Here is a 24,844-nt window from a genome sequence, read left to right as displayed (position 1 = left end):
GTCTGAACAACATTCACGACCACATGACGGAAACAACAAACATGAAATACTGTAAAAACAAGAAATAAAATAGAATTAAAAATCTAAAAATAGAACTACTCTACAATTTGACCCTAGCCCTAGCTCCAGTGTGGGTTAATATATGAACATGAATAACTGAGAGACACAGACAGTGCTTTACAATAATAATAAAAACCACAGGGGGGGGGAGGAGACACTACGAGAATGAAGAGTCTGTCCAGTTGTCGGCGTCTTTGGGAGCCACAGGAGAAAGAAGTAAAGAAAGGTCCACCGAGGTGTGTTCGTCTACAGGGCTTTAAAAAGATGAAATCAGCGTTGATAGAAAACCTAAAAAGCTTTAAAATCTTTGTTCACTATTGAAAAGGTTTGGATTTTAAAATCTCATGAAGCAAAAACGTTCTCCTTTCAGATGAGCGTCCGTCTCTCCGTCTGTCTCCAGATCAGAGCGCTGTTGTTACCACATTTCAAACCATCCATCGTCGTCCCACAGTTATTTCATGTCTCATCCGACCACTGTCCCTTTAACACAAGTCCAGTCCTCTGTCCTCTCGTGTCAGTCTTTTGTCTCACAGGAGTCCAGAGACGGACAAAAACCCCGCCGCCAAACCAGAGCCTGAGTGGTGCGCCCTGGTGGTCTCAGCTCACTGGTTGACGTGGGGCCTCAGGGCTTGGTAAAGTCCCTCGAAGGAGGGTCGGTCGGGGATGTCGCGACTCCAACAGCGCATCATCAGCTCGAAGAGTGAAGGAGGGCAGAGTGGAGGCGCGTAGAGAAAGATCTGATGGAGAGGGAGAGGAGAGTTTCACAGATCACTCTTTACAGTCATTAAAGCTGGGGTTGGTGTTCAGATTTAGATCCACTTTTTGTTCTCCTGGTTAAAATGATCTTTATGTCCTGATGGTAATCAATACATAATGTGTTCTTAAAAAGAAGGAAGAAAAGCTGCTATCTACAGCCGGAGTAAACCTGGGAAAACACCAACCAATCACCGTATTTGGGGTCCAAAATTTTAAACCAATCAAATCCCGTCCAGCCGTTCTGCCCGCCTCCTGCAGAGCGTACATTTCCCCGTCTCCTGCCTCTGCCTCCCCTGACTCTACTGACTGCCCCTCTCACTCCACCTCAGGCCTGTCCCCTCTGACCCCATGAGGGGCTTTGCTCAGGACTGTAGTCCGGATCAGAGTCTAAAAAGCTCTCACCAACAAGCAAAAGACTTAATGAAATTTAGTAAGTCCTACAGAAATGTAGATGTACTGTAGCGTCCGTCCGGACTAGGGATGACCACAACTAATCGATTAAACGATTAATTGATTGTTAAGAAATTACTCAAAACACACATTTTTGTTATCAACTTTCCGTCACGTGGAACAAACATCATGTGGTCTCATATTACACTCATCTATCAGGGAGGTGTTGTAAGTTTAAAGCATGTTTCAATGTGAATCAGCTGTTAAAGGTGTTGTAAGTTTAAAGCATGTTTCATGTGAATCAGCTGTTAAAGGTGTTGTAAGTTTAAAGCATGTTTCAATGTGAATCAGCTGTTAAAGGTGTTGTAAGTTTAAAGCATGTTTCAATGTGATTCAGCTGTTAAAGGTGTTGTAAGTTTAAAGCATGTTTCAATGTGAATCAGCTGTTAAAGGTGTTGTAAGTTTAAAGCATGTTTCAATGTGAATCAGCTGTTAAAGGTGTTGTAAGTTTAAAGCATGTTTCAGTGAATCAGCTGTTAAAGGTGTTGTAAGTTTAAAGCATGTTTCAATGTGATTCAGCTGTTAAAGGTGTTGTAAGTTTAAAGCATGTTTCAATGTGAATCAGCTGTTAAAGATGTTGTAAGTTTAAAGCATGTTTCAGTGAATCAGCTGTTAAAGGTGTTTTAACTTTAAAGCATGTTTCAGTGAATCAGCTGTTAAAGGTGTTGTAAGTTTAAAGCATGTTTCAGTGAATCAGCTGTTAAAGATGTTGTAAGTTTAAAGCATGTTTCAATGTGAATCAGCTGTTAAAGGTGTTGTAAGTTTAAAGCATGTTTCAGTGAATCAGCTGTTAAAGGTGTTGTAAGTTTAAAGCATGTTTCAGTGAATCAGCTGTTAAAGATGTTGTAAGTTTAAAGCATGTTTCAATGTGAATCAGCTGTTAAAGATGTTGTAAGTTTAAAGCATGTTTCAGTGAATCAGCTGTTAAAGGTGTTGTAAGTTTAAAGCATGTTTCAATGTGAATCAGCTGTTAAAGGTGTTGTAAGTTTAAAGCATGTTTCAATGTGAATCAGCTGTTAAAGGTGTTGTAAGTTTAAAGCATGTTTCAGTGAATCAGCTGTTAAAGGTGTTGTAAGTTTAAAGCATGTGAATCAGCTGTTAAAGGTGTTGTAAGTTTAAAGCATGTTTCAATGTGATTCAGCTGTTAAAGGTGTTGTAAGTTTAAAGCATGTTTCAATGTGAATCAGCTGTTAAAGGTGTTGTAAGTTTAAAGCATGTTTCAATGTGAATCAGCTGTTAAAGGTGTTGCGCACAGCAGAGACGCTCAGCTGGCGGCTGCGGCTGTGCGTCAGGTCTCTACGTGCGCTTTTTAAAAGAGGATCAATACAAAACTGCTGCCACTAACTACACGGATACAAAGGTTGACAACTTTAAACAGGACATTTCCCACCTTTGGATATGAAGGCAACAGACAGGTGGGAAATTCAGGTATGCTATGTTTGCAGAGCAGCAACATCAGAGCCGTCTGAGCTTTTCTCCAGCAGGACTGATTATGACTTGGTTGCGCTCCCGGCTGACACCTGACCGAATACACATGTTTATTCTTCTCAATAAGAACGAGTAGACAGAAACTGGATACTCTGAGTCTGAAGGACTTTCCTGTTAGTATTATGAGCCTTCACTTTATAAGATTATGTCTGCTGAGAATATTTTAATGACCCTGATCGTTGTTATTCTGCGTGTCAAACATGTACCCGTATTCAATCCCGTCAGGTATGCATTTTGTTGCTGTAGAAAATACAATTTAGGGGGAAAACAACCTTTTTGGCCTTGTTTTTGACGTAAGAATAATAATGTTTTTTTATCAATTAATCGACAATTGATCGTTAACATTTCCAAAAATCGATCACGGAAAATACTTAAAGTGTACATCCCTAGTCCGGACGCTGTAGGGATGACGAGCCGATTGGTGAACACGTTGATCTTTACTAACCGGTCACTGTCGGCCGTTACCACGCCAACCAACAAAGCAACAATCAATGTTTGAATGAATGAAGAACTTCTCCTCTTGTCTCTCCTCTCTCCCACTCACACACTCTACACCTCTCCTGATGCCTTCACTGACTGTCAACACTGTAGGAATTAAGAACATCTGAGCATGTTTAACAAACAGTAGAGCTGTTACAGTGTTATATATGTGTTATAACTTTTCTCCTGATATCGTGTCACCATGACAACTGGATAATGCTAGCATGACAGTCGTGAGTGCTAACAGCAGCCATGTTTGTTTGTGTTTTTAACTTTCACTATGAGAATGTTTTGGTGACGACCGGTTTTGAATCAGTCACCATCATATGGTCGCAAGTCAGCGGCGCTCGTGGATGTGAGCGGGGGCGTCATTTCGGAGGAGCTCCAATGGGAATGGGGGGAGGGGTTAGACGGAGTCATGAGGAAATGCTACATTCAAATTCATGCTAGTTTTCCGAGATTACCAACCCCAGCTTTAATTGGTAAAGAGGAAAGGTTTCCTGATTCTGGAGAAAGTTTGTTGATGTTTGGGGGCGGGGCCTCAATGCAAGGCTTTTTTAGAAACTCCGCCCCCAAATTTTCTGCCATGTGTGTTAAGGGAAACAACTCAATGAGCAAATACATTTTTGAACACAATTTGTGAATGAATTTTAAACAGGAAAAAGCATCTACTAAACTATAACTCATGGATGTTTGAATCCTTTTCGTTAATAAATTATTTTAATTCATAATTTTTATCTCATTTTTTATTTACTTTAATATTCTATTGCTTTGTTTATGTCTAACTCTTCAATTCTTATTATCTTATAACAAATTTTATTTCTATTGTATTGCTTTTATTTATTTTATTTATCTTAAACTTTAATCTTACATTTTTTATTGTCTTATCCAGTCATGTTTTATCTTTTATTTACTAATTTCTTAACTATTTCCCTTTTTTGTTTATCTATACAGTATAATAATCAACTTCTTTGTTAATTATAATTTTAATTTATATATTTTAAATTTATATTTCTGGATAAATGTTTGTATTTATGTATGTTTGTGTGAACGTGATATTGATGCATATTACATTGTATTATATAATTATCTTTGCCATATTATATTATGTTATATTATATTATATTATATTATGTTATATTATTATTGTTTACTACAACTCACGGTCATATTACATACCAATATTTATTTTCATGTATAGCTTAATTTGTCATTACCAACCATAATCACACCATGTCATCCTGTCACTACTGAAACATTTTTAATACTGCCTGTAATTACTGCTATTTAATTTAAATTTAATTTGTAACATTGTATATATCTAAATTGTATTCTAGCTTTATTTATCTATTTTTATTTTTACTTATTGAAACTTCTTCTTGATTGTACTTCTGTCTGGGTTGCTGTAACAACTGAATTCCCCCCCCTGGGGGATCAATAAAGTAATATCTTATCTTATCCTATCATTGCAATTAGTGTGCATTTGTCTCTACTTACTCCCTACTTCTATATCAATTTCTGCTTAATGTTTAGCCATGATATAATCGTTTTGGGTTTTTTTCCCCTATCGCTGTACGCTCTTTGAACTGTATTTGTTTGTATGGAAGGTGCTCCAGAAATAAAACTTGACTGATTGATTGATTTAAATGTCTGATAGTAAGTGCATGAACTGGATCAGGGTGACTTTAAAATAAGAGAAACGTTGTGTGAGATGATGGGTCACAAAAAAGGACCTTCCTCGGATGCTATCAAAGTAATCTGGCTCTGTTTAGGGTCTCCACCTGTCATATTGGGGCCTGTCCAGGTCCCCCTCTTTTCTTTGTTTCGCAGAATAAAAATCCATTATTGTGCCATAAAAACAGTGACAGCATACAGGCTTCTGACTGATTTTTTCAGACCTAAGGACCCTGCCTTTATTTGGGGCAGGCCTTTATTAGAGGTTTCACAGTAAGCACATTTCGTGTGGGTGTGTTTGAGCGGTGTTACCTGTCTGCCCTGGTTCCTGAAGAACTCGCCAGTGTTCTCTATGACCTGTTCGTCAGACAGCAGGCTGTAGGGCTGCTCCTTACACAGTGTGAAGATCTCCCACAGGGTGACACCGAACGCCCACACGTCACTGGCAGTGGTGAATTTACCCTGGAGGAGCGGGGGAAGACGAAGGTTAGACATTCAAATTCTGCAGTCTTTATCTGTTGTGTTGCTGTGTGTTCATTCCCCTGTCAGTCTGCACTCTAAGAAAGACTCTGTTAGACCTGTGCTTCATATAAATCCCTGAAACTCTGACAGAACTGATTCATGATGGAGTCCAGTTCTCCTCCCAGCCCTCACCAGCAGGATGCTCTCCCAGGCCATCCATCGTATAGGCAGCACCGCCCGGCCCTGGATGCGGTAGTAGTCGCTGCTGTACAGATTCCTGCTCATCCCAAAGTCTGCGATCTTGATGGTGAGACGGCGGTCCAGCAGGCAGTTCCTGGTGGCCAGGTCGCGGTGCACAAAGTTCAGGGACGCCAGATACTTCATCCCTGAGGAGATCTGCACCGACATGTGGAGGAGGTCGGACAGACTGCAGGAGGAGAAACAAGCTAGTCACAAACTAGACTCACATGAGGTTAGCATGTCAGCAGTGTGTGTGTTGTTGCCGTTACCTGACTGAAGGGATGTTGTTGGCGTGTGTGAGCGTGCTCTCGATCTCCCGCTGTGACAGGAACATGTTGAGGTCTCCGTTCTCCATGTACTCGGTCACCATGCACAGAGGGTCGGACGACACACACACGCACAGCAGGCGGATGATGTTGGGGTCGTTCAGACGAGACATGATCTTTATCTCCTTCAGGAAGTCATTTCTGAAGGACGGCGAGGAAGAAGAAGACGTTTCAGTGTTGTCAAAATGCAAAATCAGGATCTTTACTTGGCAGTAAGAAAGATATTTGAGGGTTGAGTGCACGTTGCATACCTGGCTTGGCTCGTAGCGTCGGCTCTTAACTGTTTAACAGCCACTAGAACTGACTGTTCGTCTCTGTCCGGGAGAGGCGACCCCTCCCCGAGGAACTCTGGGAGTCCCTCAGCTTCACAAAGGTGAACCTTGAAGACACAGGCAGGTAAAGATGAAATGTATCTGAAGGAAACATTTCAATCACCGTCTGAACTGAGTGCAGTTATTCCCCCCGCCCTCGCTCACCTCTCCAAACTGCCCCTCCCCCAGCTTCTCCCTGAAGATCAGCTGTTGCCGTGGGAACTCTGCGGCAGAGATGTCCTTCCTGGTGAGCGAGTCCACGGTGAGCGCGGGGACGGCGTACATGTTGCTTCCCGTGACGCCCTGCAGCCTCACGATGTCCGTCTCGGCGTAGTGCGGCGCGTTGCTGTGGAAACACTGGTGTGGCGTGCACTGGGTGATGTCGGGCTCGGCGTAGCCTCCTCCACAAGCTGTCAGAGAGAGCGGAGGAGGGTCGTTCATTTGTTTCTGACAGTTTGTCTTTGGTAAAGAGGGAAAGTTTTCTGATTCTGGAGGAAGTTTGATGAAATTTGGGGGTGGAGCGTCAATGCAGTGCTTGTTCAACTCAACTCAAACTTTATTTATAGAGCATGTTTAAAACAGCCAGGGTTGACCAAAGTGCTGTACAGATCAAAAACAGCACAAATGACAAACATAGCATACAATACAATACTAAAATTAAAGCCGCAAGCGTCGAACGGGCCCTCGCACACCTGCAACAGTCGCCTACATGAGCCACCGCCACATGTAAACCACCGCCTGATATTTGCCATCACATGATGTGAAAGCAAGATCTGAGGAGCATATACTGGCTTAGATTGTGCGTATGTTCCAAGTTTTTGGCAGATTGCCATGAAAACCTCAAACTTTAGAGTCTGCCACGCCCACAATTTTAGTCTGAACGGAATGCCTTTAATGGTTTTACAATCGTCAATATGTCGGCTATAGAATGTGCCTTGTTTGGACTGAATCGGAGAAAAGCCCTAGGAGGAGCTCTCAAAAGTATGCGCCCTTATTTGGGCGTCATTCTTCACATTCAAAGCTGCGTTTGATGCCCCGCCTCAACGCCTGCCACGCCCACAATTTTAGTCTGAACGGAATTCTTTGAACAGTTTTTAATCGTCAAGGTGTCTCCTATAGGTTGCCCTTGGTTTGGACTGAATCAGAGAAAAGCCCTCGGAGAAGATAGCGAAAGTATGCACCCTTATTTGGACGCCATTTTTCATGTTCAAAGCTAGGTGGCGCTCTTCCTGTTGAGTTTGGGATATGGGTGCAAGAGGCTTTTTTGTGCGTCCTGATGCCATGAATATGCGTATAGGTTTTCAAGCATGTAGCTCAAAATAACCCCTATGGGGAGGGTTTTTCGAAAACTATAGGGGGCGCTAGTGAGCACATTTTTTCGACTTTCTTTGCGAAAGTGGCGGAAGAAAGAACAATCCTTAGGGTTACAATAGGGCCTTCGCCACCACCTGTGCTCGGGCCCTAATAAGTTAACACAGTGCAAATATATAATATAATAAGATAGAATAAAATAAATTAAAATTGAATTAAGATTATGCCAGATGTCCACTCAACCTTGATTAAAAGCTCACCTCTGGTTTTAAGCCTTGTTTTGGGAGTGACCAATAGCAACTGACCAGATGATCTCAGTGTCCTGGCAGGGACATGATATTGGAGAAGCTCGGTCAGGTACTGGGGGGCTCGGCCATTAAGAGCTTTAAAAACAAACAATAACATTTGAAAATCTATTCTAAAAGCAGCCGGGAGCCAGAGCAGCGAAGCTAGGACAGGGGATATGTGCTCACGCTTGTGTTTGCCAGTGAGGAGACGGGCAGCAGCATTTTGTACCAGCTGCAGGCGGTGCAAGAGGGAGTGGTCCAGGCCAAAATACAGTGAATTACAGTAATCCAGTCGACTGTTAATAAAAGCATGGATTACCGTCTCAAGATCTCTCTGTGGCAGGTTCCTCTTTACTTCTGATAAAATCCTCAGGTGATAAAAACTGTTTTTAACAACTGAGCTAACCTGTCGATCAAATTTCAGCCTATCATCAAATATTACGCCAAGATTCCTGACTGATGACTGGATGTTTAGTGTAAGGGGGGGGGACAGAAAACCAGCTGGAAAGACTGCTGGACCACATCCAAACATTATGACTTCTGTCTTATTATCATTTAAAGGGGACATATCACGCTTTTTTCATCAACATATATTGGTCTAAGAGGTCCCCAAAACATGTCTTTAAAGTTTATGCTCAAAAAAACACTTTGAAATCAGATTTTGGTCTGCCTGAAAAGTCCTCTTCTTCATTCCTCATCAGAACACTCTGTTTTCCCTCTGACCACGCCCCCTCCGGAAGTGGATGTGCCTCGGCTCTCCAGCACGTTGATCTAATGTTTACATGTTGGCTGAATATACACGGCTGCTCAGAGATCACGTTACTTCAACCCTCTGAATCTGATCCTGACGGAGAGGCGCCTGTAGCAGGACCTTTCTGAACCATTGGTCACAGATTTAGTGTGTCTTGTTGTTTTATTTGTCAGCATGTCGACGTGTGTCTTGGTACACAGCTACAGCTACAGCTATGAACATATAGCTATGTGGCTATGCTAATTAGCGCTAGCACTTATCCATGACAAATAAAAATCCTCCACTAGATCTTCAAATCTGCAGACGTGGGGAGTAAAACCGACCTCTGTGTTTATTAAGACAGCCTACAACTAGCATGCCTCCCTCCTAAGCTCCTTGTTAGCACACATGTGTGCAGGGAATGAAAAACGGGGGAGGGATTCAGTATTATTTTATACAGTCTATGGGCTGAACAAGCTCCGAGCTCTGACTCCGTGACAGACCGGATATTGTTGTTACGTAACAAAAACACGGAAGTCTGAAACGGCTGGTTTCACACCCATTTACAGAAAGGTGGAGAAATCAGAACAGGGGCAGAATGGATTTTTTTCATTCTCGGGGGGTTTGTAGACATGCCAGGGACACATATTTCAGGTAAAGAACCATTAAAAAGTCAATTTTGCATGATATGTCAACTTTAAGAGCAGAAAGTTTGCAGCAAGCAAATTTATAACAGCGTCATTGGATCTTGAGGTTAAAGGCAGGTAGATCTGGACATCATTGGCATAACATGATTGCTTGGAGGCTCCACCCCCAAATTTTGGGCCATGCGTGTCAATTAGATGGACAAATACTCATGGGATTAAGGTGACATCTGGTGTGTTGTCTTCCAGAGAAGTTACTGCAGATAATATTTGATTTAAATGTCTTTTTAATTTGTATCTTTAGGGCTCAAAATCATCCAATTTCTGAACACAATTTGTCAAAGTTAACACATTTCCATTCAAAACATATTTAAAACAAGAAAAACAGACTGAACAGAAGACAGAGAGACGTAAACTAAGAAATGCAAAAGGATGAAAAAGCAAAAACAACATTTGCTTCCCTTTCTGAATCTCGTCTGCTTTAACTTAAAGATGTTTAAATGTCTGAAGTCACACCTTTCAGCTCTTACCACGCAGCCAGCCAGACGTCATGTGACAGGAAGTCAGCAGGAGGAGGTCATAGAGAGGATTACCGAGGAGGAGGAGAGCTGGAGGAGGAAGAGGAGGAGGAGGAGGAGGTGGACAGAGACAGAGACAGAGAGGGCTGGGAGGTAAAAGAGAGAAAAACTGCAGAGTGAATGAGCATGCACGTCGGTCTTTACAGCATCGTCGAGAAGAATACCAAAGAAGAAGAAAGATCAGGTTAGTGCAACTTTTCCTGGAGGAGTGGAAGGGGTTAAAAGCAGAGGAGCATTCAAAGCTGTTAAAAACAAAGAGGAGGAGGAGGAGGGAGGTGAAGGTCTGCCAGCAGGGGGCAGACTGCAGCAGCTTGTTTAACTGGAGGCCTCAGCTCATGTTGGAACACGTTATGGAGGAGGATTTTAAAGACTCTTCTTCACTCGGATTAATGATTCTTTAAAACAACATGAGGACGAACCAGCGATAGAAACATGGAGACCTAAAGGGGGACTCTAGTATCTGTAGACCTGGTCCTCATAAAGCTCTGAATAAACACAGTCTTACCTGAGGCCTCTGCACTCTGCGACAGCTCCGGCAGCTTGTTCCTCAGCACCGCTGGGTTCTGGTACTGGGGGTCCAACAGGAAGACTCTCTCGTAGTGAGGGTCCGTGTTGGCGGGGCCTGAGGGAACAGAGCGTGTGAATGAATTCAACCAATCAGATCCAGAGAAGCCTGCTGGACCCATCTGTGTTTAGAATCACAGTTCAGACATGTTTGTCTGTAACATCCTTTGTTTAGTTACAAAGCTTCTTTTTCTACTTCTCTTCTTCTTCAGTTTAAAGAAGAGATGGGGGATGTTTGGGAGGTGAGAGTGGGGGATGACATTCAGCAGCTTTAGCGTTGTAAGCAAAGGGCTGCAGATATGGAAATGTCACATTCCATCTCCATCTTCAAGACAAAGCTAAAACTCCAACTCCTGGTGTAGTGTGTTTTTCTATATTCTCATTTAAACCTCTCCTCTTATTCTCCTCTCCCTCTCCTCTCACACACAGCAGTGTGAGTATCATATTACACCTGCAGGCTTGTGTAAGCATTGGGGAGACCACACGCCCGTTGCAAGCCAAAGGGATGTAAAATCTCCCTATGCACCTGCGCACAGCTACAGTTTGAGGCTGGGAGAGCACTTGTGCCTACTCACGTCTCCAAAGGTACATTGGGAAGTCCCTGTCAGCAGTTTTTGTAAGGGCAGCCCCTCTCCCTACCAAGATGCAGAGAGATGGGTCCAATGACCCAGTCACAGCTGTTTTCAATCAGGGTTCATGCCTCGGTCACGGTTGTTTTCGACTCAGACTCACCAACATTCGGCACCTATATCTCCCAGTGAGTGGGATGATGTGCCTGACTCTTTGTTGCTCACACCAGAGGAAGAGTTATGGTCATGATGTCCGATCAAAATGTTGTAAAATGAAGATAAGGCATGTCTTTGAGACCTTTTGTGCCACACATTCTCACTACTCTTTCCTCGAAAAACCCCTGTAAAGCCTTTGTTCTTGTGTTGGTCTGCAGCTGAGGATCAGCTCACTTTGTTCAGAAGCATGGATGAATAAAGTTTTTTCTTGGATTGAACTTCAGCTGGACTCCTGGAGTGATTTGAACTTAACATTTATTACTTCCAGGAAGACTCAACACTTAGAACATTTTTTGAGAAAGTGAACTTAGATTGAGACCAGGCAAAGGGTTATAGAAATGATCAGAATCAGCTTTATTCGCCAAGTATGCTTGAACACACAAGGAATTTGACTTTGGTAAACTGTGCTCTCTTTGTACAAGGCATAAGAATAGGAATAAGAATAAGAACTACAATAAAAATAAAATAAAAATATAATAACAATAACCTTAGCTATAAATACAAAGAAACAACAAATAGCTTGACTAATATGTACAGGCTAAAATAATATGATAAAGTGCAGTGGTGAGTTGCAGAGGTAGTTTTACATTATAAAATAGAAGTTAAATAATACAAAAAATAGAAATATGGAATTCTGCTGAGAATTGTTGCATTGTATATCTACATGTATATTTACAGAGAGTATTTATCTGACAGGTATGACACTGTTATGGTTTAGTGTTCATCAGAGTGACAGCCTGGGGGAAGAAACTGTTCTTATGGCGGGTTGTTTTGGCGCACAGTGATCTGTAGCGCCTGCCGGAGGGGAGGAGTTTGAAGAATTTGTGTCCAGGGTGTGAGGGGTCAGCGGTAATGCTCCCTGCCCGTTTCCTGGCCCGGGACCGGTACAAGTCCTGGATGGGGGGCAGGTCGACACCGATGATTTTCTCTGCAGTCCTTATAGTCCGCTGCAGTCTGTGTTTGTCTAGTTTGGTTGCAGAGCCAAACCAGACAGTGATGGAGGTACACAGAACAGACTGGATGATGGAGGTGTAGAACATGATCAGCAGCTCCTGGGGCAGGTTGAACTTCCTGAGCTGACGCAGGAAGTACATCCTCTGCTGGGCCTTTTTTCTGATTGTGTCTATGTGGGAGGTCCACCTCAGGTCCCGGGAAATAGTGGATCCCAGGAACCTGAAAGAGTCCACAGTAGACACAGTGCTGTTCAGGATGGTGAGGGGGGGGAGTGGGGGGGGGCTTCTCCTGAAGTCCACTGTCATCTCTACCGTCTTGAGCGGGTTCAGCTCCAGATGGTTCTGACTACACCAGAGGGCCAGCTGTTCCACCTCCTGTCTGTAAGCAGACTCGTCTCCGTCCTGGATGAGACCGATGACGGTGGTGTCGTCTGCAAACTTCAGGAGTTTCACCGAGGGGTCTCCTGAGGTGCAGTCATTGGTGTAGAGGGAGAAGAGCAGTGGGGAGAGAACACATCCCTGTGGGGCGCCAGTGCTGATGGTCCGGGTGCTGGATTTGATGCTCCCCAGCCTCACCTGCTGTCTTCTGTCCGTCAGGAAGTTGGTGATCCACTGACAGATGGAGGCCGGCACTGTGAGCTGGGTGAGTTTCTGGTGCAGGATGTCTGGTATGATGGTATTGAACGCAGAGCTGAAGTCCACAAACAGGATCCTAGCGTAGGTCCTGGGGGAGTCCAGGTGATGCAGGATGTAGTTCAGACCCATATTGACTGCATCCTCCACCGACCTGTTTGCCCGATAGGCAAACTGCAGGGGGTCCAGCAGGGGGCCTGTGATGTCTTTCAGGTGGCTCAACACTAGTCTCTCGAAGGACTTCATGACCACAGACGTCAGGGCGACGGGCCTGTAGTCATTGAGTCCTGTGATGGTGGGTTTCTTTGGGACTGGGATGATGGTGGAGCTTTTGAAGCATGAGGGCACTTCACACAGCTCCAGCGATGTGTTGAAGATCTTTGTGAAGATGGGGGCCAGCTGCTCAGCACAGACTCTCAGGCAGGAGGGGGACACGCCGTCTGGTCCTGGAGCCTTCTTGGTCTTTTGTCTCTGGAAGAGCTGGATTACCTCATCTTCACAGATCGTCAGCGCAGGTGGGGGGTCAGAGGGGGGTGGGGAGGGGCTTGTGGGGGGGCCAGGTAAATCAGAGTGTTCGGGTGTGGGGTGTGAAAACCTGCAGTAGAAGCTGTTCAGGTCGTCAGCTAGTCTTTTGTTACCTTCAGGGAGGGGGGAGGGTCTCCTGTAGCTTGTAACTTCACGCAGGCCTCTCCAGACTTCTGAGGGGTCGTTGGCAGAGAAGCTCTGTTTTAACTTCTCAGTGTAGCTCCTCTTAGCTACCTTGATCCCCCTCGTCAGTTTGTTTCTGGCCTGCTTGAACAGGTCCCGGTCCCCACTCCTGTAGGCCTCTTCTTTGGCCTGACGCAGCTTCCTCAGTTGAGGTGTGAACCAGGGCTTATTGTTGTTGTATGTGCAGAAGGTCCTGGTCTGCACACACATGTCCTCACAGAAGCTGATGTATGAAGTCACAGTGTCAGTGAGTTCATTGAGGTTTCCTGATGCAGCTTCAAAAACACTCCAATCAGTGCAATCAAAGCAGGCTTGTAACTCCTGCTTTGACTCCTCCGTCCACTTCTTCACAGTCCTAACTACAGGCTTAGCCGTTTTTAACTTCTGCCTGTAGGTCGGGGTGAGATGAATCAGACAGTGATCAGATAGTCCTAAAGCTGCACGGGGGACAGAGCGATATGAGTCCTTTATTACTGTGTAGCAGTGGTCCAGAGTGTTAGACTCCCTGGTGGGACACTTAATATGTTGTCTGTATTTAGGTAGTTCGTGGGTTAAATTTGCTCTGTTAAAATCCCCGAGAATGATGAGCAGAGAGTCAGGATGTTTTTTCTCCACATCTGTAATCTGGTCAGCCAGGTGCTGTAACGCCTCCGTTACGCAGGCCTGAGGTGGGATGTAGACGCCGACCAGAATAAAGGAGGAGAACTCCCGCGGCGAATAGAAGGGTTTGCAGTTTATGAAAAGAGTCTCCAGATTTGGACTGCATGACTTCTTCAACACTGTGGTATCTGTACACCAACCTTCGTTTATGTAGAAACAGATTCCGCCTCCTCTCGCCTTCCCAGAGAGTTCCTTTACGCGGTCCGCTCTGTGGAGCTGAAAGTCCGGTAAGTGCAGCGAGCTGTCTGGGATGTGTTCACTGAGCCAGGTTTCAGTGAAACACAGGGCGGCGGATCTGCAAAAGTCCGTGTTTCTTGAGTTGAGGAGCAGCAGTTCATCCATCTTGTTTGCCAGGGAGCGGACATTCGCCAGGTGAATGGACGGGAGCGCACTGCGTAACCCCCGCTGTCTCAGTCTGACGAGCACGCCTGCTCGCTTGCCCCGGCGCCGGCGTCTCCGGCAAAGACCATAGAGAGCTGCGGCTCCACCAGCAAGAATCTCTGTGTAACTTAAAGGTTCAATGAAAACCGGTGTAAAAAGTTCGGCAGAGGACTGTCCAATGTTAACAAGTTCTTCTCTGGTAAAAGAAACCTGAGAAGCGGAGCATAAAGATACAAAAAAAGAGAAAAACGCAACAAGTACGAGAGAGCGCAGTACCAGGGCGACCGTCCGTGGCGCCATCTTGGATCTTGTGGCGCCATCTTGGATCTACACTTCACTTCAATGTGTGATTAATTTACTGATCATATCAATGCACCCACTGATTGATGGATGTAACCACAGCATTGGGACTGTCTGTTGTGTGTTTGTTGTTGTTGTATCTTGTCTGTTGACACTTTATTCATGGGAAATTGGACCCCCTATTAAAACCTTTAAATAGCTTCCTTGGGGTCACCACTTTCCACACATCCAACCTTTGTGAAAATGCTTACTGAGTATATATGGATGTATATTTGTGATGATATGTGTGAATGAACTACTGATCACATGAAGGGCAAGGTTAAAGGTGACATATCACGCTTTTTTCATCAACATATATTGGTCTAAGAGGTCCCCAAAACATGTCTTTAAAGTTTATGCTCAAAAAAACACTTTGAAATCAGATTTTGGTCTGCCTGAAAAACCCCTCTTCTTCATTCCTCATCAGAACAGTCTGTTTTCTCTCTGACCACGCCCCCTCAGGAAGTGGGTGTGGCCTCGGCTCTCCAGCACGTTGATCTAATGTTTACATGTTGGCTGAATATACACGGCTGCTCAGAGACCCGCGTTACTTCAACCCTCTGAATCTGATCCTGATGGAGAGGCGCCTGCAGCAGGACCTTTCTGAACCATTGGTCACAGATTTAGTGTTTCTTGTTGTTTTATTTATCAGTATGTAGACGTGTGTCTTGGTACACAGCTACCAACATGTAGCTATGTAGCTATGCTAACTAGCGCTAGCACTTATCCATGATCAATAAAAATCCTCCACTAGATCTTCAAATCTGCAGACGTGGGGAGTAAAACCGACCTCTGCCAGAAAGGCAGCAGGACCTTTTCTGAAGGATTGGTCACAGATTTAGTGTTTCTTGTTGTTTTATTTGTCAGTATGTCGACGTGTGTCTTGGTACACAGCTACAGCTAGGACATGTAGCTATGTAGCTATGCTAACTAGCGCTAGCACTTATCCATGATGAATAAAAATCATCCACTAGATCTTCAAATCTGCAGACGTGGGGAGTCAAAGCGACCTTTGTGTTTATTAAGACAGCCTACAACTAGCATGCCTCCCTCCTAAGCTCCTTGTTAGCACACATGTGTGCAGGGAATGAAAAACGGAGGAGGGGTTGAGTTGTATTTTATACAGTCTATGGGCTGAACAAGCTCCGAGCTCTGACTTCCTGTTACAGACCGGATATTGTTGTTACGTAACAAAAACACTGAAGTCTGAAACGGCTCGTTTCACACACATTTACAGAAAGATGGAGAAATCAGAACAGGGGCAGAATGGAGTCTTTTCATTCTCGGGGGGTTTGTAGACAGGGACACATATTTCAGGTAGAGAACCATTAAAATGTCCATTTTGCATGATATGTCACCTTTAAGATCAGACTCACAGGACTGTTGTCTCTGTTTCTAGGCATGGCAATTTAACCGCTGAGCTGAACCAGCACCCATTATGGTTTGTTTTTTAATTGTCCTGATTTTTAAAATTTAGTTTGACATATTTTTGGGACAAGATGAACTCTGGGTACAAAAGTTTAGGTTATTGCTGCAGCTGGAAATGTAATGTCTGTTTTCTGTCCCTGGTGGACTCACGTTGTTCTTCTAGGTGTCTGATAACATTTCAGGAAGCGTAAAGCTTCTTTGACTAACTCTAAAGGCTGATTTATACTTCTGCATCAAATCGACGGCGTAGTCCCCCTACAGAGGTGTAAACATCAAGCCTACCTGTAGATGAGTGACCAGAGCGGGGGGGCACAGGGGGGGTCTGGAGGATGATGGTGTCACTGCAGGACGAGAGCCGGACTGTCACCTCCTCGTCAAGGATCCGACGTGGAGCCTGAGAGAGGGAGGAGAACATTTCTTTAAAATCTTTCACTCTTCATCTCAGCGGATGATTTCATAAAGATCCCACTGTTATCCAGGTAGACAAGATAACTATCAACGTCCTCACCTTCTCCAGCACCTTACAGACATACTGACACCACAGGATGAGGAAGATGATGATGACCAGCAGCAGGATGATGGTCACCAAGCAGCCAATCAGGATGGGTGTTTTCCCGTCATCTGGCGGGACGCTGGCGGAGGAATTAGCTGCTGTGGGGAGAAGGGAAAACCTGTTCACAGAGCAGAACTGAAGGGGGTCCAGTTGGAGGGATCACTTTGAGGTCAAAGGTCATACCTATCTGCGATGTGGTTGGCACGGTGCTACCCTTACTGGGTGGAGAGGAAGTCACAAGGAGGGTCGTCTGGGTCGGGATTACGGTGTCCTCTGAGGGACGAATGAAAGACAGTTAGCACGTGTGTGTGTGTGTGTGTGTGTGTGTGTGTGTGTGTGTGTGTGTGTGTGTGTGGGAGAGAGTGTGTGTGTGTTACCCGACTGAAAGGAGATCTCGCTGAACATCATCCAGACGTCGGCGAAGTAGAAGCGGCAGCGGAGGTATTTGGCGGTGCGTCCGTTCAGGGGCACGGTGACGTAGCGGGCGCTGGGGTTTCTGTCGTCCAGCACCGTCTTGAACGCCACTGGCTCCGCCTCCCAGCCGAGGATGAGGGGGGGCTTGAACCAACAGGACACGGAGGAGAAGATCTTCACGCCGCGGGAGAACATGTTGTTACTGTGAACCTGGAGAGTAAAACTGATTCAGTTATTCTGCAGAGGGTTGGAACAGGTATCCCAGCATGCTTTAAGGAGTGATTCAGAGAGTTGATATACACATATCAGTCTGGCAGTGCCACTTTTTAACACCTTTACTCCCTCATCAGGTCATAATCATTCATATAAAGGAAACAGTGATGCATTAAGACAATTATAAAGTCAGCCTACTATCACCTTAAGAATATATCAAGGATTAAAGGACTCATGTCTCAGCAGGATGCAGAAAAACTCCTCCATGCATTTATCTTTAGCAGACTAGACTACTGTAACGGGGTCTTTACAGGACTCCCTAAAAAGTCCATCAGACGGCTGCAGCTCATACAGAATGCTGCTGCTTGAGTCCTAACAAGGACCAACAAAGTAGACCACATCACTCCAGTTCTTAGATCTCTACACTGGCTTCCTGTCTGTCAGAGAATAGACTTTAAAATCCTGCTGATGGTTTATAAAGACCTGATCTGCTGCTACTTTATGAACCACCTGGACCTCTGAGGTCATCAGGTACTGGTCTGCTTTCAGTCCCTAGAGTCAGAAGGAAACATGGTGAAGCAGCGTTTAGTCATTATGCTCCACATATCTGGAACACACTCCCTGAAAGCTGCAGGTCTGCTCCAACTCTCACCTCTTTTAAATCAAAGACTAAGACCTTTTTATTTAACACTGCCTTCCTATCTTAACTCATTTTAACTCACTTTAAATGCTAATTCTATAATTCCCTTTTTTTTTTAAATGTTTTTTATTTGGAATCACATTAATTCACCATTGTACAAATGACTTTTGTTCCACCTTGTTTTTTAATGTTACAAGACAGAACTCAATAAAAACAAAAACAAAAACAAACAAACAAAAAAGAAAAGGACAATGACAGAACGTGGGGGGTCTGTTTCACAAGAAAAAATAATAAATACAAATACTTTGATACACAGAAGTAAGTTTGAATACCTTAAACAAAAGAAGGTCTTTTTGCAGAAATATAAGACATCCACTTACTCCATACTCCAAGCTTCAAAGAAAAGGTAATCCAGAACATCCAGTAATCCATTTTAAAAATGTCATAAATGATATCATACCAGTCACTGATAGATGGTTGGACAGGTTTAAGCCATTTACTGGTTATTGCTTTCCTGGCAGCTCTAAATTCACTTTTAATATATTTCTAATTTTCCTTTTCTTTTCTATGTTTTATTATATTTGTCATTTTAATTGTGCTCTTTTCTTGTCTGAATTTTTCCAATGCAAACAAAGCTGCCTTGTCTTCTTTTTTAAGCATCAGCTCATGGATGTTGATTTACACTTGGACGTCTTTTCGAAGTGAAGAAAGCAGAATCTCAAACCTTCATGGAGGTGAAGTTCCTCGGCCGGTCGAACTCAAACTCCATCTCCACGAACCCCTGCGTCCCCAGCGAGTCGTTCCTCCAGCCCAGGTAGTCGTACCCCGGCCACACGTGGTACTGACGCGTCAGCACGAAGTCGTCCAGACCGATCACGCCGTCCGTCAGCTGACCCATCCCACCGAAGAGCTTCCTATTGGACGAGAGAGCCGTCAGTCACAGAGAAGAGGGGGACTGTGAACTGATGCATGATGTGATGAGGGCGTGTCTACTCGCCTTCTCTCGTGGGATCCGTCGTACGTGGAGTCGTTGAGGCTGGCGATGGGGTAACCGGGCGGCATCATGAGCTGACCCTCCGGAGTGTCGTATGAGATCAGACCGTCTGCAGAGAGGTTTGATTCTGAATCAGGTCTGAACACTCATTACCAAACAGCTGAAGAGGAGCTGCAAGTACAGAAGCTTCTGTTTCACAGCTCTGGGTCTCTGGTTATAAATCAGCTTCCATCCAGAGTGTGTGAATCTGCTCTTTCATGGAATGAATCTGAGATATATTTCTGCTGTGTGTGCTGGATGTGACTTTTTTCTGCAGGTAAACAAACGTTTGGAATAAAACTTTGTGCAGAGATTTAAGATCTGTGTTCACTTTGATGTTGGCGTCTCTGACAGACGAGGTTTCTGAGGAGTTTACTCGTCTCTAAAGAGGAGTAAACACTTCTGAGAGGAGAACTTTAAAGTCCTGATTCACTTTATCAACAACCTCTGATGTCGGCAACACATGGACAAGCTGAGAGTGTGTTTGTGTGTGTGCGTGTGTGTGTGTGTGTGTGTGTCGTACCCTCCCACGGACAGCCGTACAGCTCCACTCGCATGCACACGGTGGTCGACAGTTTGGTGACCGGGATCAGCCGGACGTATCGGGTGATGACCGGGGGGTGGAGGTCGTTGATGACGGAGGCGTAGGCGTTTTTGTTTCCCTCCATCACCTGGAGACAAATATCAACACAACAACAACAAGAACATCAATAATCATGAAGTTAGGCTTCAGAGTGGACAGTTCCTGCTTTTGGGTGGTATCATGAGCAGATAAAGACATCATAGGACAAATAAAGATAACCACTTTCCTCTGATTATGGGATGTTTTATTCTCTTTGAAATACAAGAGAAAAGAAGATATTCTGTTTCCTGTCAACATGTGATCCTAACAGGGCCAGATTTTTTTACTTTATCACAAAAGCACATTACATTTAGTGATGGAAATAGCATTCAGGTCCTGAAGTTTTCTCTGTGCTGCTGTCAATGAAAAGCAACAGGACAGAACATCTCTGATTCAACAGAACAAGAGGAAACTAAGCTACTCTCAAACTTCTGTCCAGGAAAGATGGTGCTCAAACTTCCTAACTAGTGGAGGGAGGAGGGTTAACAGTCATCTAAAGCTTAATGTGGGCAAGTGAATCCACAAGGCGCAAACAACCGGCATTACAGTCTCCCACAAGTTGATCAGGATGAAGTCTAGAGGAGTTTACACCTCACTGAGTGACAGGAGGGACGGGGAGGACCCTGCTGCTGGAGCTGGCTTTATGGATGGAAATACAAACATTAGACACATCCTGTCTCAGAGCGACGCAGAAAAACTAGTCCATGCATTTGTTACCTCCAAGTTAGATTACTGTAATTCCCTTTTATCAGGCTGCCCCAATAAGTCTCTAAAGACTCTTCAGCTGGTCCAAACATCTTCAGCTCGAGTATTGACTAGAACCAGGAAGAGAGAGCACATCTCTCCCGTGTTAGCTTCTCTACACTGACTCCCCATAAAATCTAGACTAGGATTTAAAATCCTTCTTTTAACCTACAAAGCCCTTAAAAATCAGACACCCTCGTATCTTAAAGAGCTCATAGTGTCCTATTACCCCTCTAGAACACTACGCTCCCAACATGCAGGCTTGCTCATCGTACCTAAAGTCTCTAAAAGTAGTATGGGAGGTAGAGCCTTCAGTGATCAGACCCCACTCCTTTGGAATCATCTACCAGTCAGGGTCCGGGAGGCAGACACCCTCTCTACTTTTAAGAGTAGGCTTCAAACTTTCCTTTTTGATAAAGCTTATAGTTAGAGCTGGATCAGGCTTGGACCAGGTCTTAGTGATGCTGCTATAGGCTTAGACTGACACACTGGGATCCTGTCTTTCCCTCTCTCTCCTCTCTCTGCCTGTCTCTCACTTTAACTCTTCCTGTCCCATTAAAGTTACTAACCATAGACCTTTCTGGAGTCCCTGAGCTCCCTTGTCTCGTAGGTTCCTCTGGATCTCTGCTGTAGATTCCTTTTTGGGGTCTGTTATTCATCCTTTCTTTCTTTCTTTCTTTCTTTCTTTCTTTCTTTCTTTCATTCCTTTTCCTTACTTTCTGTCCTTCTGTCCTTCTTTCTTTCCTTTCTTGCTTTCTTTACTTCTCATCCCGTCCTTTCCTTCTGTCATTCCTTCACCATTTCTTCTCCTCTTTTTCTTTCTTCTGGTCTCCCTCTCTTCTCTCTTTTCTTAGACCTTTCTGGAGTCCCTGAGCTCCCTTGTCTCGTAGGTTCCTCTGGATCTCTGCTGCTGTGGACGTGTCAGACTCCAGCTGCTACAACTACTACTATCCGTCTCCCCACTATCATCTCTCTCTCTCTCTTCATCTCCCTCTATCCCTCTCTCCAACACGGTCTCAGCAGATGTGTGTCTAACATGAGTCTGGTCCTGCTGGAGGTTTCTGCCTGTTAAAGGAAGTTTGTCCTTGCCACTGTAACTTGCTAAATGCTGCAAAGTGCTCTGCTCATGGTGGATTAAGATGAGATCAGACTGAGTCCTGTCTGGAAGATGGGACTGGATCTGATCCGGTCTTGATGATAGGTCTTTGTTAATAATAGAGAATAGGGGACGGTCTAGACCTGCTCTGTTTGGAGAGAGTCTTCAGATAAATGATTATATGAACAGCGGTCCAGTCTCCTTCTCAGTGCAGCAGGTTGGCATTGAAACGCCAATCCCCCCAAATGTTGTGTTTACTCTGTCGTCATGGTGTCACTGTAGCGACCGGGGACCTCGAAGGCCAAACAGGAAGCTGGTGTGTAAATGTCATTTCCTCTGATATGACTATGAATGACCAGAAGCAGCTCCCATTCTTTCCTCTATCGCTCTGCTCTATATCACTCCATCACGTTTCCTCTCCAGATTTTCTCCTCTTCGTTCTCACTTCCTGTTTCATTCCTCCTCCAGTTTCCCGTCCCCCTGAAGGTCGATGTACCCGTCTGATAAACCTGCGCTCACTCACCGTGTTTCCCAGCCGGTTCTTCCAGGACTTCCACAGCTGGCCGTCCCTGCTGTAGTTGACGCGGTAAGCTCGGGCGAACTCGTTCCCAGAGTTCCTGGCGTATCGTCCCTGAGTCCCGACCACGGTCAGGAAGGTCAGTCTGCCCAGGTCCACCTTTAAACACATCAACAGGTCTCTGTCAGATCAGGTGACACAGTGAGAAGTCACAAAGGCACTACTTTGTGAAGTCACTTTTTGCCTCTTGCTGCATCGACTGAAAGTTAAGTTGAGTCGGCATTTTCAATCTGACTTATATAACTGGCAAAAACTGACTCTCAGGATCAGACACAAACCTGCAGGTACTGACTGTCCGAAGGTTCCAGCTGACCCTCAGGACACCAGGCGCCATCTCCCTCCTCACGGTTCAGCCTGCAAACACACACACAGTTAATATCCGCACGTTACATATAGAGTGTGTCTGCAGATCCTGGGACAGTTAATAACGCTTTAAAAGCTGCGCCCTCAGAGCTACAGACCACAGTTCATTTCCTGTTCCTGTCAGAGAAATTACAGCGAATAAACAGTTCATCATGCAAACACAGAGTCAGAGCTGCAGCAGCGCTCTGACTAACATTACACTCAGTGTTCTGAATAACATTACACTCAGTGTTCTGAATAACATTACACTCAGGGTACTGAATAACATTACACTCAGGGTACTGAATAACATTACACTCAGCGTACTGCACAGCTGCTCTGGGGGCGCTAGTTGACGGCAGTATACTCACTCTGACATCTCTCCCTAAGCATGTTCACTGCATGTGTGTGCATTTGTATGTATATACCAAAAAAAAAATGTATGTGTAGCATGTCCAAAAATAGCATGAGTGGAAAAATTGAATTTCCCCCCTGGGGATCAATAAAGTACCTATCTCTTCTCTTCTCTTCTCTTAAAGATGTACAGTTATCATGTGTTTGTCATGGAAAGCATTTGTTAGCATCTTTATAAATGTTTTTATCCAAGTTGGTTATATTTCATTAAGTCTGTTAACAAACAATAACAATGTGTGTGACATTTTCCCTTTAATTCAAGGTATAAGTTAGAACCCCCGACACTCACCTGGCGTACTGTGGTCCTGTGGTCTCATACCATTGGCTGGATGCTGTGATGTCTTCATCTTTGATGCGACCATCCTCCATGCCCAAGGCATAGCGACAGTGTGCTGAGGAAACACAAACATTAAACAATCACATTAACTATTTAAAACACATCTTTCTACTGTATGCTCATGTGTGTGTGTGTAAGTGTTCTTGTTTTTCTGTAATTGTGGGGACCATCATCACATTATCACAGAAGTGGGGACCGTATAAATGTCCTCATTGTCAACATCTGTTTGAGTTCAGACTTGATTTATATGACAGAATGTTTTGTGTCATTGCAGGTCCTCACAAGGACTCAAGAAATGATGTGTGTTAAGTGCGTGTGTGTAAGTGTTCTTGTATTTCTAACTTTGTGGGGACTTTTATCACATTTCAAAGAAGTGGGGACCGTATAAATGTCCTCATTGTCAGTGTCTGTTTATGAGTTCAGACTTAACTTACATTATTGAGTGTTTGATGTCATTGCAGTCATCACAAGGACTTAAATAAGGCTGTGTTTTAAGTGTGTGTGTAAGTGTTCTTGTATTTCTGCCTTTGTGGGGACAATCATCACATTATGACAGAAGTAGGGACCGGATACATGTCCTCATAGCCAACATCTGTTTATGAAATCAGACTTAATTGGAATGATTGAATGTTTTATGTCACTGCAGGTCATCACGAGGACTCAAGTTATGCTGTATTTTAAGTGTGTGTGTAAGTGTACCTATATTTCTGACTTAGTGGGGACCATCATCATATTTTGGAAAAGTGGGGACCATTTAAATGTCCTCATTGTCAACATCTGTTTAGTTTTTAGTTCAGACTTGGTAAATAATTGAATGTTTTATGTCATTGCAGGTCCTCACAAGGACTCAAGTAATGATGTGATTTAATCGTGTGTGCATGTGTTCTTGTATTTCTGCCTTTGTGGGGACCATCATCACATTTCAAAGAAGTGGGGACCGTATAAATGTCCTCATTTTCAGCATGTGCATTTATTTCAGCATTTATGTGTGTGTCTGTGTGTGTATGTGTACTTGTTTATATGTCATACCAGGGTCGACCTGTCCAAAGGCTGCTGTGGCTTGAAGGATCAGCAGCAGGAAGAGGTGCATGATGGTCCAACGATCTCACCAACAGACACGCTACATCTCTGAAAGACAAAGAGATCGAGGCTGTGACTTTATTTAGAGACGGTAAAATGAGTGAGTAACAACTTCCAGCTCATAACTGATGGAAAAACAAAACATCCCAGCAGTTTAAAGAGAGAGGAAACAGATGAAAGAGAAGTTAGTTTGAGTCAAACTGGAGGGACACGTGTCGACACAGTCTGAAAAACAAACTGCAGAGATTTAACGAACACAGCCGACCTGCGGTCGTTTGATTGATGACGCAATGTTTGAGTTTTATGAGGAAGTTCAACGAGGTCGACAGTCATCGTCACACACTACAGCCGGAGAGATGAACGAGCAGCAGTGAGATGACTCTCTCTCTCCCTCTGTGTGTGTGTGTGTGTGTGAGAGAGTGTGTGTGTGTGTGTGTGATTTCACAATGTTAGTGCTGGTGAAGCAGAGCAGTTTATAAATACTGGAAACAAACAGCAGCCTTCAGGAGGTTACGCAACACTGACACACAC

At 44.3% G+C, this 24,844-nt stretch overlaps 1 protein-coding gene across 1 annotated transcript; it reads right to left on the bottom strand.

The window, feature by feature from the left end:
• Nucleotides 1-24,364, bottom strand: ddr2l (discoidin domain receptor family, member 2, like). The gene is made up of 18 exons (XM_034678979.1): nt 24,263-24,364; nt 23,186-23,288; nt 22,419-22,494; nt 22,087-22,239; nt 19,625-19,772; nt 19,066-19,171; nt 18,793-18,982; nt 17,179-17,425; nt 16,985-17,074; nt 16,757-16,899; nt 16,531-16,642; nt 10,303-10,419; nt 6,413-6,657; nt 6,188-6,315; nt 5,880-6,077; nt 5,563-5,797; nt 5,221-5,370; nt 1-797 (listed from the first exon to the last, which is right to left on the bottom strand). The coding sequence occupies exons 1-18, from the start codon at nt 24,321-24,323 to the stop codon at nt 663-665; spliced, it is 2,637 nt and encodes an 878-aa protein (XP_034534870.1). The 5' UTR covers nt 24,324-24,364; the 3' UTR covers nt 1-662.
• Nucleotides 24,365-24,844: the final 480 nt, after the last annotated feature.

This window comes from Notolabrus celidotus, unplaced genomic scaffold (assembly GCF_009762535.1).
Source record: "Notolabrus celidotus isolate fNotCel1 unplaced genomic scaffold, fNotCel1.pri scaffold_280_arrow_ctg1, whole genome shotgun sequence".
NCBI lineage: Eukaryota > Metazoa > Chordata > Actinopteri > Labriformes > Labridae > Notolabrus > Notolabrus celidotus.
The sequence above is the reverse complement of the archived record's forward strand: the minus strand, read 5'-3'. Positions and strand labels throughout refer to the sequence as shown.